Source organism: Lissotriton helveticus, chromosome 1_1 (assembly GCF_964261635.1).
Source record: "Lissotriton helveticus chromosome 1_1, aLisHel1.1, whole genome shotgun sequence".
NCBI lineage: Eukaryota > Metazoa > Chordata > Amphibia > Caudata > Salamandridae > Lissotriton > Lissotriton helveticus.
Window position 1 is genome coordinate 1,712,972,073 of NC_136057.1, and position 13,027 is coordinate 1,712,985,099.

The 13,027-nt window shown below is 47.5% G+C and overlaps 1 protein-coding gene across 1 annotated transcript in view; it reads right to left on the bottom strand.

Moving 5' to 3' along the window:
• Positions 1–6,483: 6,483 nt before the first annotated feature.
• Positions 6,484–13,027, bottom strand: part of GPD1 (glycerol-3-phosphate dehydrogenase 1) — a 101,806-nt gene continuing 95,262 nt past the window's right edge. Inside the window, exons 6-8 of the mRNA XM_078689124.1 lie at positions 9,928–10,161; positions 8,719–8,825; positions 6,484–7,368 (exon numbers count right to left, since the gene is read on the bottom strand). Of these exons, the coding sequence (XP_078545250.1) occupies positions 7,272–7,368; positions 8,719–8,825; positions 9,928–10,161 (438 nt within the window). The 3' untranslated portion in view covers positions 6,484–7,271. The remainder of the gene's footprint in view (positions 7,369–8,718; positions 8,826–9,927; positions 10,162–13,027) is intronic.

Sequence of the window (13,027 nt, forward strand, 5' to 3'; positions counted from 1 at the left end):
CTGCTCCCCTCGTGATGCTGCTACAGTGACGGCAGTTCTAGTGCAATACCACTGCATTGAAAGTGGCATCCATTAAGCTGCCAGTACATTAAGGCCATACCATTCTACCTGTTTAAGTCTTCATGGAGGGTGAGATAAAGTGGTTATAGGGGATCCCTTTGAAGTCAATGGACATCACCTTTGTGCATGGCTATGGCGGGTTCATTCAAGCCGATGGGTAACATTTTTTTCTTGTTTGGAGGGAGAAGATGAGTCACAGGAAGGTGACATCACCAAAAGACAGTGAGATGAGAGGTAAGTGAGGTCACTAAAGTTATTGCTGCCCCCAAATGATCATGCCACTAGCGAGAGCTGCTCCCACTGTAACATCACTGCGTCACCGGGGTCCCCTTTGTGAAATAACTGCAGTAAGGCCAGCTGTTTTCCATTGCACATCAATAGAAACAAAATCCCATTTGAGTACTTTGTAGCAGTTTGCATCCCTCACTGTGACACTGCAGCGGTGCAAACCCTTTAAAATGTGGCCCTGTGTCTTTTATCAACGGATGCCTGACTTGTCACTGACACTTCCCTTGAGTTCTGTACATCTGTGATGAGAAACATTCAAGGCCTCATTTATGAGGCTGTGCGTCACTTTTACGCCGCCGGTGCGTCACTTTTTGTGACGCACCAGTGGCGTAAAAAAATGCACCTTGTTGAGCCATATTTTACAAAGTGACGCATCTAGGTAGATGCGTCACTTTGTAAACCCCTGCGCCACATTATACCTGCGCCAGGTATAATGTATGCAAGGGGGGCGTATTGACTCAAGAAAGGGTCATAGAAGTGATGCAGTGAATTCTATGAGATTTCACTGCGCCACTTCTAGGACTCAAATGCGTCAAAATCTTACGCGTGCCTTACAGCAGGTGTAAGACTGACGCAGGCCCTTTCACATGGGGCTTGCCCCATGTGAAAGGACACATTGCTGGAGTTGCGTCACTTTTGTGACACACTCCAGCAATGTGTCACTTTTCCGCCTACAGATACGTCAGAAATAGACGTATCTGTAACTCCTTGCGACATGATGCGTCATACTGTAAATATGACGCATCATTGGTGTCGCAAGGAGGGCGCAATAAGTGACACATCGCTGTTTTCACGCAGCGATGTGTCACTTTTCATAAATGAGGCCCTCAATATGTATATTCTCACAGCTTTCAACATATTATGAATGATGTATATTTTCTCTAGAGCTCGCTGCGTTGTAAATATCGGTGCTCTGAAGGACGAGAGACTGTGTCACTGGGATTCAAGCCTGCCTCTTAACCCTTTGCCCTTCTCTATGCCGGTGTTCCCCTGGGCACTCTCGGAGCCCCAGAGATGCCCTCCAAGCAGCCTATGACCTTCTACTCTGTACGGTCTGCAACCTAATTCCAAATGGCAAAGGGGACGGGCGCTTTTTATAGCGCTGAGCAGAAAAGTTCTTTAAAGCAACAAGAGCCGGTGACACCTCCAGCCTCGGCTCAAAGGAACAGCCTCTCCGTCCTTCTCACGCACTTAAGCTCCATTTTTGGACAAAAGAGGCACTTTTTTATCTTTTTCAACAAGTCTAGGTTGAGATGGCAAAACAATGCCAAAAGCAGCCTTGGCTTCCCCCCCCAGCCATTTATTTTGTGTTCGCAAGAAAACTGAAACTGTGCCCACCACACATTCTGCTTGTGCATCTGCGATCACACCCCAGTGGTAACGCGTTCTGCTCCGTGTTTAATTTTCAGGGCTGATGCATGCTTGGTGGCCCTTAATAAAGCACAAGCCTAGCTTGGAAGACAGCAGAAGGAATAATTCAGGATTGTGTTGCACGTATAGAAATGAGAAGTTGGGATTTCACATAAGGTCTGACAGATGACGCTATGGTACCTATATGTATAGTGTTTTATGTCACACAAAGGAAACGTCATGCATTTATACCCCCCTCGGGCACCGTGAGGCCTTTGTTTTACAAATAAGAAAATTCTTCCCGCTAGGGGTGGAATGTTCTAATAGCCTTAGAGCCCTCCGTAGCGGGCTCTACTGGCCATTAAAGGCCCTAGGCCTTGGCTTGGTCCTTTAATGCTGGAATGGGCCTTTAATGGCCAGTAGAGCCCGCTACATTGGGCTCCAAGGCTATATTAGAACATTGGAATGTTGAGAGCTCCATTGAACACCATAGATCAGCACAGCCGATATGCACTGGTATAGGCCCGCTGCTCTCAACATTTCAAACTTCTAATAAACAGCCTCTGCCTTTCTCTTTCCCAATCTCTCCCAAAAACATGGGGGCAGATTCATAAGCCCCTTGTGCTGCCAGTACGTCACTTTTTGTGAAGCGCTGGCAGTGCATTTCTTTGCTCCATATTTACAAGGACAGGAAAAGCCACCCTGCGTGGCTTTTCCTGTCCATGTAAATATTGCCCCTTTACACGCAGAACTTTGCGTGAAAGGGGAGTTCCATGGGTGTTGCTGTGGGTGTTCCCACACAACAACCATGGAACCATACACATTGGCAGATTTACGAGAAAGGGTGGCGAGGGATGGCGTAGCCAGGCGCAATGAGGAGAAATGTTTTAATTTCTCCTTGTTTTTTCCTCTTTCAATGCGTGCTGCATTGTACAGCACACAATGAAAGAGGAAAATGCCTATAGTGATTGTTTTTCTGCAGGAAGGGGCCCCTTCCTGCACAAAACCAATCTCCCCATGGTGCAGGCATCCTTGCACCATGGTGCAAGGGTGCCTGTGCCGGCGCATGGCAAATGTTTGTGCGCCAGCGCAGGGGAAAGCACAGGAATGCGACATACCATTGTAGATAGGTAGCATTCCTGTGCTCTGAAAGTGCCGCAGCTTGGCACAGCTAAAGGGCTTGCTGTGCCGCGCTGCGGCACTTTCTTGTAGATCCGCCCCATGGAGTGGGCAGGAGAAAAAGAAAGGCAGAGGCTGTCCTGCAGGGTGCACCAGAGACTTTCCCTTCACTCCTCTCTAGCTCCTAGGCCTCCCTGGTTTAACTGAACTACAGATTAGCCAAGCTGGGGAAAACCAGGGGCTGATTTCAGCACCTTTTCACAGCTCTTGCTGTGAATGGTCAAAAGCTAACAGCTGCGGTCCTGTGCACACCGTTTAGAACATTCACAGCAACAACTGTGAACAAAGACTTCGGAGCGGAGGGCTCCGTGAGGCCTTTGTTTTACTAATTAGAACATTCTGTCCTGATGGGGTTTAATGTTCTAATAGCTTTATAGCCGCCATAGCTGGGCGATACCGGCCATTAAAGGCCCGTTCTCTTGATGAAGACCCTCACCTTCCACGCTGGCCTTTATTGGCCAGTATAGCCCGCTACAGGGCTATTATATATATATATATATATATATATATATATATATATATATATATATATATATACACATATAGACACACACACACACACCACACCACACCCTGTCTCTCTTTTACTTAAAATTAGAGGATGAAAAATGTTTAAAAAAAGTAATGTCCCTACAAATTAAACACCTGCTTAGTGATTGTCTTAAAACTTACCTGCAATGTTTCTATGCAAAGCAATGATAACATACCCCACATACATTATGGCATGGGGCTGGTTCCAGGTGCCTTCTGGATGCAAGACAGGCAGGATATATGGCTGGTTCCTCTTCCTTTCTTTAACTTTTTTATTATTTGCTCCTTGAACATGAGTGCAGTGCACGACAATGCGAGGAACATACCACGTGCAGAGGCATAGCTACATAGAGGTAACTGATGTTACAACACAATAGCAGTTGGGCTTTCTTTCAGCCGCTTTGTTTTATCAGGAACTGAAAGTTCTCCAATCCGCAGTGTGTCACAACAGCCAAAGACACAGATGAAATGGTCTTGTTAATAAAACGAAAATGGTCCTGAAACCTAGGGAAAGCACCTTCCACAACAAGGTAAGATATATTGAATCATCCTCTGCCCACAAAAGTATGACGAGTTGTTGCCACTACATGCTGCCAGCTTTTGCCACTGCAACTCAAACATGGTTTGTGAGCACTTGCAAGCCTAGCCCTGTCCGTAGCTGCCACCACCCCAACTCAAGTGAGGGCCGCCCTACTGCAGTATCCCAACCAAAGGTGAATATGGCAGTTCCAAATACTGAACCCCACAGCAAGGAGTGAGAGTCATGGCCACAACCCTCAAAGCAGGGGCTGCTACCTCCAGTCAATCAAGCAGGGATTGTCACTTCCCATCTCACGAACACAAACGACTTTCTACTCCCACCAAACTAACCAGGGACTGCCGCCTCTCCGAACCCCAGCAGGAACTATTAGCTCTCAGCAACAAAAGAGCGATTTGCAGTCCCCACCGTCACAGCCTCCTGCAGGGACTACCACGCCCCACCCCCATGCAGGGCCTGCCCTCAGCAACCCACACCAAGTAACACCACTAGGTGTTCCAGCTCTCAACACCACTCTTAAGTTCACCATCTGATCAGGAAACCTAAGCTTGCTGAAGATTGCCAGGGTCAGAGGCCTATCAGCCGAAGCAACTAGATAAGATGAGCTCAAGTGGTGAAAGGTCTCGCGGATCATTAACGCGGCCCTAACCTGCACTCCAGCCTGCTCTACGAGGCCATGAGCACCACACCTTGGATCCTTCCCTTGCTGCTGCAGAGGTGGACACATCTGGGGTTGGGGATGTTTGCAGCTGCTCACCCCCACTGGATAAAGGTATCTGTTGGCAAGTAAGGCCAATAAAACATCACTTTGTTGTTGGCAGTTATGCTGATAGCTCCCCCGCCCACTGCTTGGCTTATCATACCCTTCTCCCTCTTACATCAGACAGACCTAAGATTACCAGATAATTCCAGGCCATCAGGTACGCCACGCCCACAGCTCTAGCCTTTTGTTTAACAACCTGATGCATTCTACTGGGACTTGTAGTGTTTATTGTCTTCTACTGAACAAGTCGGCTAAGATTCTGTGTTACAATGGTTTGTTGATGGCAAAAACTGCACAGGGAAAAAGTGTCCTCAAAGATACCTAGGGGCAGATTTACAAGCCCCTTGCGCCACTTTTGCGTCATTTTTCCCATGTTAAAGATGACGCAAAAGTGGCGCAAGGGACTTGTAAATCTGCCCCCTAGTGTGTAGTAGCCTTACATTTATCACTCATCAGGGAATAGTGCTTTAAAAATATAAAATTACACTTAAGGCCATATGCAGGATTCACTTAAATGTGCCTTTCTAACGATATACTTGCTGAATATGCAGAAGTGTGTCAATTTTAAACCTTGTGCAAACTGTTCCTCCTGTGAATCCAAGCTGTGCCCCAAGGCAAAAAGTCTTGGTGGAGGAGAGGTATATTCCAGATGGAAGGAGCCACCACAGCTAGTCTGTAGCCCGGCTCAAAAGCTGTTTCTACATGGACCGCGTCTCTGGCATCTTCCGAAGAAAATAATCTTCCAGCTCCCTGGGCCGGATGTATGACGTTACAACGCATACTTTTACCACGCATACCTTTACAACGCGGTTTTTACCACGCATACCATTACAACGCATAGCGCTTAGAGGTGCTGGATAGTGGTAAGTATAATTTTCTATTCCAACTCCAGTCCCCGTGGACACTAGGGAAGGTGTTGGATAGAAAATTAAACTTATTACCTATCCTAGAGCGCCCCCCAGCGCAATGCGTTGTAATGGTATGCGTGGTAATGCCTGCGTTGTAATGGTAGTGCGTTGTAAAAATTTCGTTGTAAACGTTACATACCCCCTGGGCCTCCACGAGGCCCATGTTAGAAGCTGTCACCTGCACCAGGGTGCCCCATTCACTACCCAGCACTGGTGGACCCCGCCCACTCAAGCCCACCTAGATTTGGCCAACTTTACCACCCCTTTCAAAAGGAAACCAGAGGTTTCACTCGTCCCTCTTACTCAAATCTATATTTCCTCCCCCTTCCAGAAGCAGAGGACAGTACGGCCATCCCTAAACGTGCACCATGGCCTGTGCTTAGTCTCTGAACCGCCTTCCCAAAGCCTTCCTCAAGTCCTGGCGACTGCACCCCTCTATGCTAATCCATCGCCTGCCCCTGTCAGATTCCCTTCATGGGATTGACAAGCCTAAACCCACCCCAAATCCATAGGTGCGAGGAGCAGGTCACTGTACTACTCTACACTGAAATGAAACTCAACCTGAAAGCACCGCCTCAACCTCTACCTACTCACGACTCACCTGCCGCTGCCCTCCAGAGCCTCTGCACTTCAACCAGCTAGAACTAGGCCCCACCTGTGCAGTGTTAGAACCTGTTGGCTAGTCTTGAAGGGGAGATGGAACCACAGACACCAATAAGCCCTCCTACTGCCTTCTTACCTCAGGATCACCTGAGATAGGAAGTGTGTCAAAGGTGGCACTGCATTGCGAAACTGCCATAAAGAAATATTTCTCAACCAGCACCATCCAAAGTCCAGACACTTGACAGATTATCACCCTCCACTGCTTCAGGGCAGCTCACTTCAGACCTTTAATGCCACAGTTTATTAAACGCAAACATTACATTTGTGAAGGAGAACAACACCAGCTTCTCGAACCATTCTTTGCGCCCAGTGTTACCTACACCATTAAGAGCAGCAGCACTTCCTGAACCGCCCTCCGGTCCCAGGGCGCCACCATCACTGGCTTGTAGAAGAGAAGGTAAGCAAGTTAGGAAACATTAACTAGTTGGGCACACCAGGTAGAGAACCACTGATCGAAAAAAGAGATACCCGAGAGGAAGTCGAGATGACCTCAGTGTTCAAATGAAGACAGTCAGGCCCAAGGGACAAACACAAATGTACATGAGAACTCTTGGTGCCTAAATAGATTCAGAGAGTCCCCCTGGGAAGAAACTCTGCACAGCCAAACAGCATTGCTCCCATGAGGTGCACTTTGTTGGGTGTACAAACTTGGACAGAGTGGCCAGTCGATAGGGTTGCGAAGAGTGTGCTCCAGCCACTGTGGGGCCAAGATATGATTGGATCATCCATCCACTGGTTTCTCACTCACTTATAAGCCAATAAGTAGCTGCCAAAGGGCAGTTAAATAAGCAAAAGAAAACATGGCCTCTAACCAAGTGGCAGGTGGACTAACGTTAGCAACCCTCAGAAGTGGGCTTCTCTGGAAAGTGGCGACCCTAACCTTTTAAAAGAGGGCCAGGCCGAAGGCTTTGGGCTAGGAGGAATAGAGTGCCCCTCTCTGCAAGCCATTCTGCTTTTGTCCATGAGGGCACCTTGAGGGTCCACTCCCCATCTATATGTGCTCTGGGTGGTTCTGGAGGCACTTGATGAACTCCTTGACCGGTCGGCCCTCGTAGCAAATCTGGTGCACGGCGGTGAAGAGCGGGAACCTGCAGATGAACAAAGAGAGACATGAGCATAGGTAGGTGTGCTATATCAGAGGTGCATGGCCTTGTGTCATCTTCTGTTAGCTTTGGGACTTTACTGGCACCCAACAAGGCAAGCCTCACTGTCACTGCTTACATACGTATGAGAGCCATGAAATGTAGCTGTAGGATGTCCACACAAGCCACGCCCTATCACTTGCACACTGTGGTTGCGGATTGTTTTCAAGTCTGCCCTACTATCACATGTTCTAGCAGTATGCGCCTCCATGTGTTTAATGAAAGTGTAAAATGTTCCCACCCAATACATCCTGTGCATTGGTAAGGTATACGGGCTTGGATAAAAAGTGTGCATAGAGAAGCCATGTGCTCTCACATGCGCACTCTACCAGGGCAAACTATGTGCACTGAAAAACATAGTGCGCATGCGCACTCAATGTGACAATCCGACTACAAAAGCAAGGTTGGTCCTTTCACAGAGCGCAACATTTGCAACCTACGCGCTTGCATTTGCAGCCAAAATACCTACAGTGTACCTACATACCCAGTGCACATGTGCACGCGGTGTGCCTTCACATGCAGGCTGAATAGTTAGGAACTCCACATCCTGACACCAAGCCTGCACACGTGCAACCCAGCAGGCTCAGAAATGCAGCATGAGAATGTCTAAGCTCTGTAATTTGAAACATTAACTACTTGAGTTGCCACCTGATTAGTGTATTTTTAAATCAAGGTCAGTATAAAAATTGGGAACATTTTCAAAAGTCCATCTAGGTCCCACTTTGAAAAATAAAAAATACTCAAAACAGCAAATACAAGAAAACAATGTTAGCCCACTGCATGTGTAAATCCAACAATTAGTTTGTGACCCCCCCCCCTCACACCGCGTGTGCACAACGCCTGCAATAGGCATTTGACCATATAGGGTGTACACAATGCCTGGAGTGTCTGAGTGACAGTAAAGGCTGTACACAATGCCATTAATGATTGTTTGACAACATTGTGTGCCTGCAACGAGTGTGTGACTGAACACTAGTTGCAAAGCCTGCAATGGGAGTATGTACACAATGCATGCAATGAGACTGTGGCCACAGTGTACAAAGCCTGCAATCAGTATGTGGCTTCACAATGTGTGCACAAAGCTTACAATAAACGTTTGACTACAATGTGTACACATTGCCTGCAATGATCCTGAGTGAACACCCTGTGCACAGAAAGGGCATCAGAGTTATCTGATAAAGCAGAATGAACACCAATAGCCGAACAGACAGTGAGTACACAGGCAGCTACTGGGGGGATACAGAATGCGTGGTAGGGTGGCTGAGGGCAGCAAGGCGCAGGAAGACGAACACTCACTTGTCCACCAGGTTTTTGGCCTTCAGGATGTGGTTGAGCTCGGCCGAGGTCTGCGGTCCCTGCAGCTTCTGCCCATTCAGCATCTCCCGCTCTAGCTCCTCGATGGACTGGGGAGCACATGATGAGGCATACGATCATCAATGGACATCCCATACAACCCTACTGCAATCAACATTACTTCTCCCTTATAACAAAATGCATTCCGGTCTCTTTACCACACATGTAGATGACCAGGCAAGTATATAGGGCCCAGGGGTTGGAGGGGAAGATGTAGCGACAGGTGACCCAGGGAAGCAGAGTAGAACCAATCACATGCAGATAACACACACACAAAAGCACCAATCACAAGGCATATGCTGACAGCTAAAAAGGGCAGAGACACCTTGGTAGAGCATAGATAAACAGGCACATAGGAACAGTCACCATGTCAGCCAGAGATAAGAAGGCACAAAAAGTCAAAGTCATTCTCGATTTATATATATATATATATATATATATATATATATATATATATATATATATATATATATATATATATATACACACACACACACACACACACACACACACACACACACACACACACACACACACACACACACACACACACACACACACACACACACACACACACACACACACACACACACACACACACACACACACACACACACACACACACACACACACACACACACACACACACACACACACACACACACACACACACACACACACACACACACACACACACACACACACACACACACACACACACACACACACACACACACACACACACACACACACACACACACACACACACACACACACACACACACACACACACACACACACACACACACACACACACACACACACACACACACACACACACACACACACACACACACACACACACACACACACACTCTCTCTCTCTCTCTCTCTCTCTCTCTCTCTCTCTCTCTCTCTCTCTCTCTCTCTCTCTCTCTCTCTCTCGCTCTCTCAGTCAGGTACAATTAGATGCATACAGATACACAATCACACATTTAAAAGCAGACAGGTGGACACTAGTACAGGGTCATACATGTGAGTACTAAGAGACAGGATATAGAGGTACAGATAACCTTACACACAGGTACATATTGACAGAGACTGATATACGCATGCCTTCCCCAGAAATGAAGTGCATAATGCAGTGCTCACTTTTCCTGTTTTGGCAAAGGCCTCAGCTACTTTCCGGTTCCTGCCGCCATAGCACGTGGTAATGAGATCCGCCACTCCGCAGCTCTCCAGAAACGTGGCGGACGTGACGGGGCCCTTGCAGAAGAGCTTGGCAAAGGCGATCATCTCCATCAGGCCGAGCCGGATAACCGCTGCCTTGGTGTTGTCACCAAACCCCAGCCCGTCACAGAAACCCGCGCCCACAGCAACAATGTTCTACAGAGGGCGAGATGGAAGACTCAAATGACATTGCACATACATGTAGAAGAAACTCGATCTAATCAAGGATTATTCATATGTGAAGAATCATGACATGCAAGGAAATCGCAGAGAATACACGTGACATTTATAAGTACTGGATGTTTCGCTTATGGTCAATTTTACAAAGCGGGTTCAACACAATCCTACATGACCCCCCCCCACCAAATTCACAGCGTCTTATTTCTGAGGCTTGGCCACCATGAGTGTTGTTGGCATTGAAGGGTCCATGTGACATTCATAGGGCGTCATGAGAGTTATGCTGTTCTCCACAACCAGCCAGTTTCAATCCATTTATGGCATTCCTTCCTTTGCCCCCTACTCTCAGTTATGCTTTCCCTCTGTATCTCTAGCCACAGCAAAAACCGTATCCCGCTTCAACAACCATCAACCTTGTGGTGTTCAGTTCACTCCTTGCGCCCCGGTGTGAGGTCCCACTCGACTCTCCAGAGTGTGCTGTGAGCTGGTGGATGATACAAATGGACACTGCGAGGATGCACCGAGATACTATGTGGTGTATTAGCCACACTATTATTGAAGTTGTTAAAAAGCACACCGCAGTAACTACTTTATCTGTCTCTGTCCAAATGGGTCTCAGAGGTTAATTTTAGTTTCTAACCGTTTTTTAGGTCTCGGCCTTGCGTGGACTGCGCACAAGCGTCGTCTTCCCGGCAAGATTTAATGATTTAGGGGTGCTTCAGTATCGGGCTTTAAGCCCCGCCCCTCTTTCCCATTGACCGGCGTCACTGTTTATGCTAAACCGTGGCCAGCCATTGGAAAAGAGCTTTTGCTGACGTAGACTTTTCTCTTTTTCTGCCGTCCAACTTGGACGGCCTGGCCTGCCTTCCTTCTGGCGTAAAAGGTTTCTTATCTTTATGGGGCCAAACACATGGCCCCATAAAGATAATAAACCTTTTACTTCAGAAGGAAAGTAGGCCAGGCCGTCCAAGTGGGACGGCTGACAAAGAGAAAAGTCTACGTAACAACCGCGGCTAGTGCTTACAGATTTGATCCCCCTGAGAATGAGTTATAACATGAAGATTCTTTTTTTTGCCCCAACGAAATGCACATTTTGACATTTTATTTGGCCTTTTCTCTTATAAATGTCACCAGGTTTTGCCTGCTGGAATGTGTCAGGGAAACTCCCACATTTTGGAATTCCGATTCCGCACAGGCTGAAACTCAACCGCCAACATGCATCAGAGCAGCCATTAATATGACATATTAATCAAAAGTGCACAGTTAGCACCATAAAATTAAAAACAATAAATTAGCCTGCGTCGGGCCACAGCTGACGCATGACGCCAGCCCGCTCTCGCCGTGAGCGCCGCAGACTGACAGAGAGCGAAGGGCTGAGGGAAAAGGGCAGGGGTGGCGGTCAGACCCCGCCACGCGGAAACAAGCCACGCCAATTTACACGACATGGAAAATGTCACCCCCTTATCAGCGCATTGGACATCTCACTCGCTCGGGAGGCGGACGCCGTGGAAATGTGGGCCGCAGTGTGGGCTTTGGCCTTTTTACTGACGGCAGAGGCTGAGCCCTGCGTCTCAGCGCTGCGCCGTCCGCACTAATGTCATCTCACCGTAAAGAGCATGAGTTCAGCTGTGTTTCCCGTGCAGTGTTTACAGCAGGGACATGAGTTTTTTTTTAAGTCTAAGACCTCGTTTGTAATCTCACAGCTGACTGGTGAGAGATCTTAGGGCGTTACTTCTTATTAAAGGTCTTTTCTCAGTACACAAGTGATTCACACATTTTTGGCACATTTTCCCTGCAGGGGAGAGTCAGACTGCTTGTGACTTAGACTGTACACAAACACTTTCTAAACTTTGGGCAAACAAACAAAAAGAGTTGGGGGTCACGTACAGAGCACTACACAAAGACGAACATTCAGAGTACTTTTATAAGGAGACATAGAATACTGTGAGGCCTCTGCGTTCTAAAAATGTAGGCCTCGTGCAACAAACTCCTTAAAAAAAAAAAGTTTTATATAGCTCGAACTCGACCCGAAGGTAACAGAGCACTTTACACGCGAGCCAGTTGCATTACAGACTGACACATTCTTGTTGTTAGGCACTGGGAGATTAAGTGATTTGCCCAGGATCACAGAATGATTACCACCCCTGCAGAGACTCAAACCAGGTTCTCCGGGTTCAATGTCGCCGCTCTAGCCATCAGCCCACATCCCCTCCCCATCTCCTCCCAGTTGTTCATGTGATTGTAAATCTGTTCTGTCTTACTTTACTGTTCACAAACAGACTGCATTTTCAAACACCTTACTGGTTTCAGGCACCCACTGCAGACATCTTTCTGTACCCAGCAAATCCCAGGGTATAAGAGCACTAAGATAACTCTGGAGGTTCATGCCCTTGCAGCGTATGCAGTATAATCAAAGGCTTGCTTCCTCATGAGTTACTTAAAAGTTTAATGCACCAGCTGTAAAGCAAAGTGTGTAACTTGAAGATTGCAAATTTTTGTTTTACTTAGAGAACACGCTGGATTCATATTTTTGTTGCAGAGTCGCGTGTTACCTGCAGATTACCAGCTACCATCTTTGTAATACAGCTTAGTAATAATGAACCAGCATCATGGACCTACATGTACACTGCACAATCTTTCATCATTCCAAGGCTGCTAAAAAAGAGATACTTTATATAGGAATAAACATGTATTAGTAAGTGCTATTGCCAAGCGCGAGCAGAGCATCGGCGAGCGCGCACTTAGGACCCAGCCCCCCGGCCCCCGCCCCTACCTTGTCTTATCTAGATAAGGGCGGCCGGTCTGCCCCAATGGGCGACCGGCCGCGTAACTCTTCCGGGGCAGG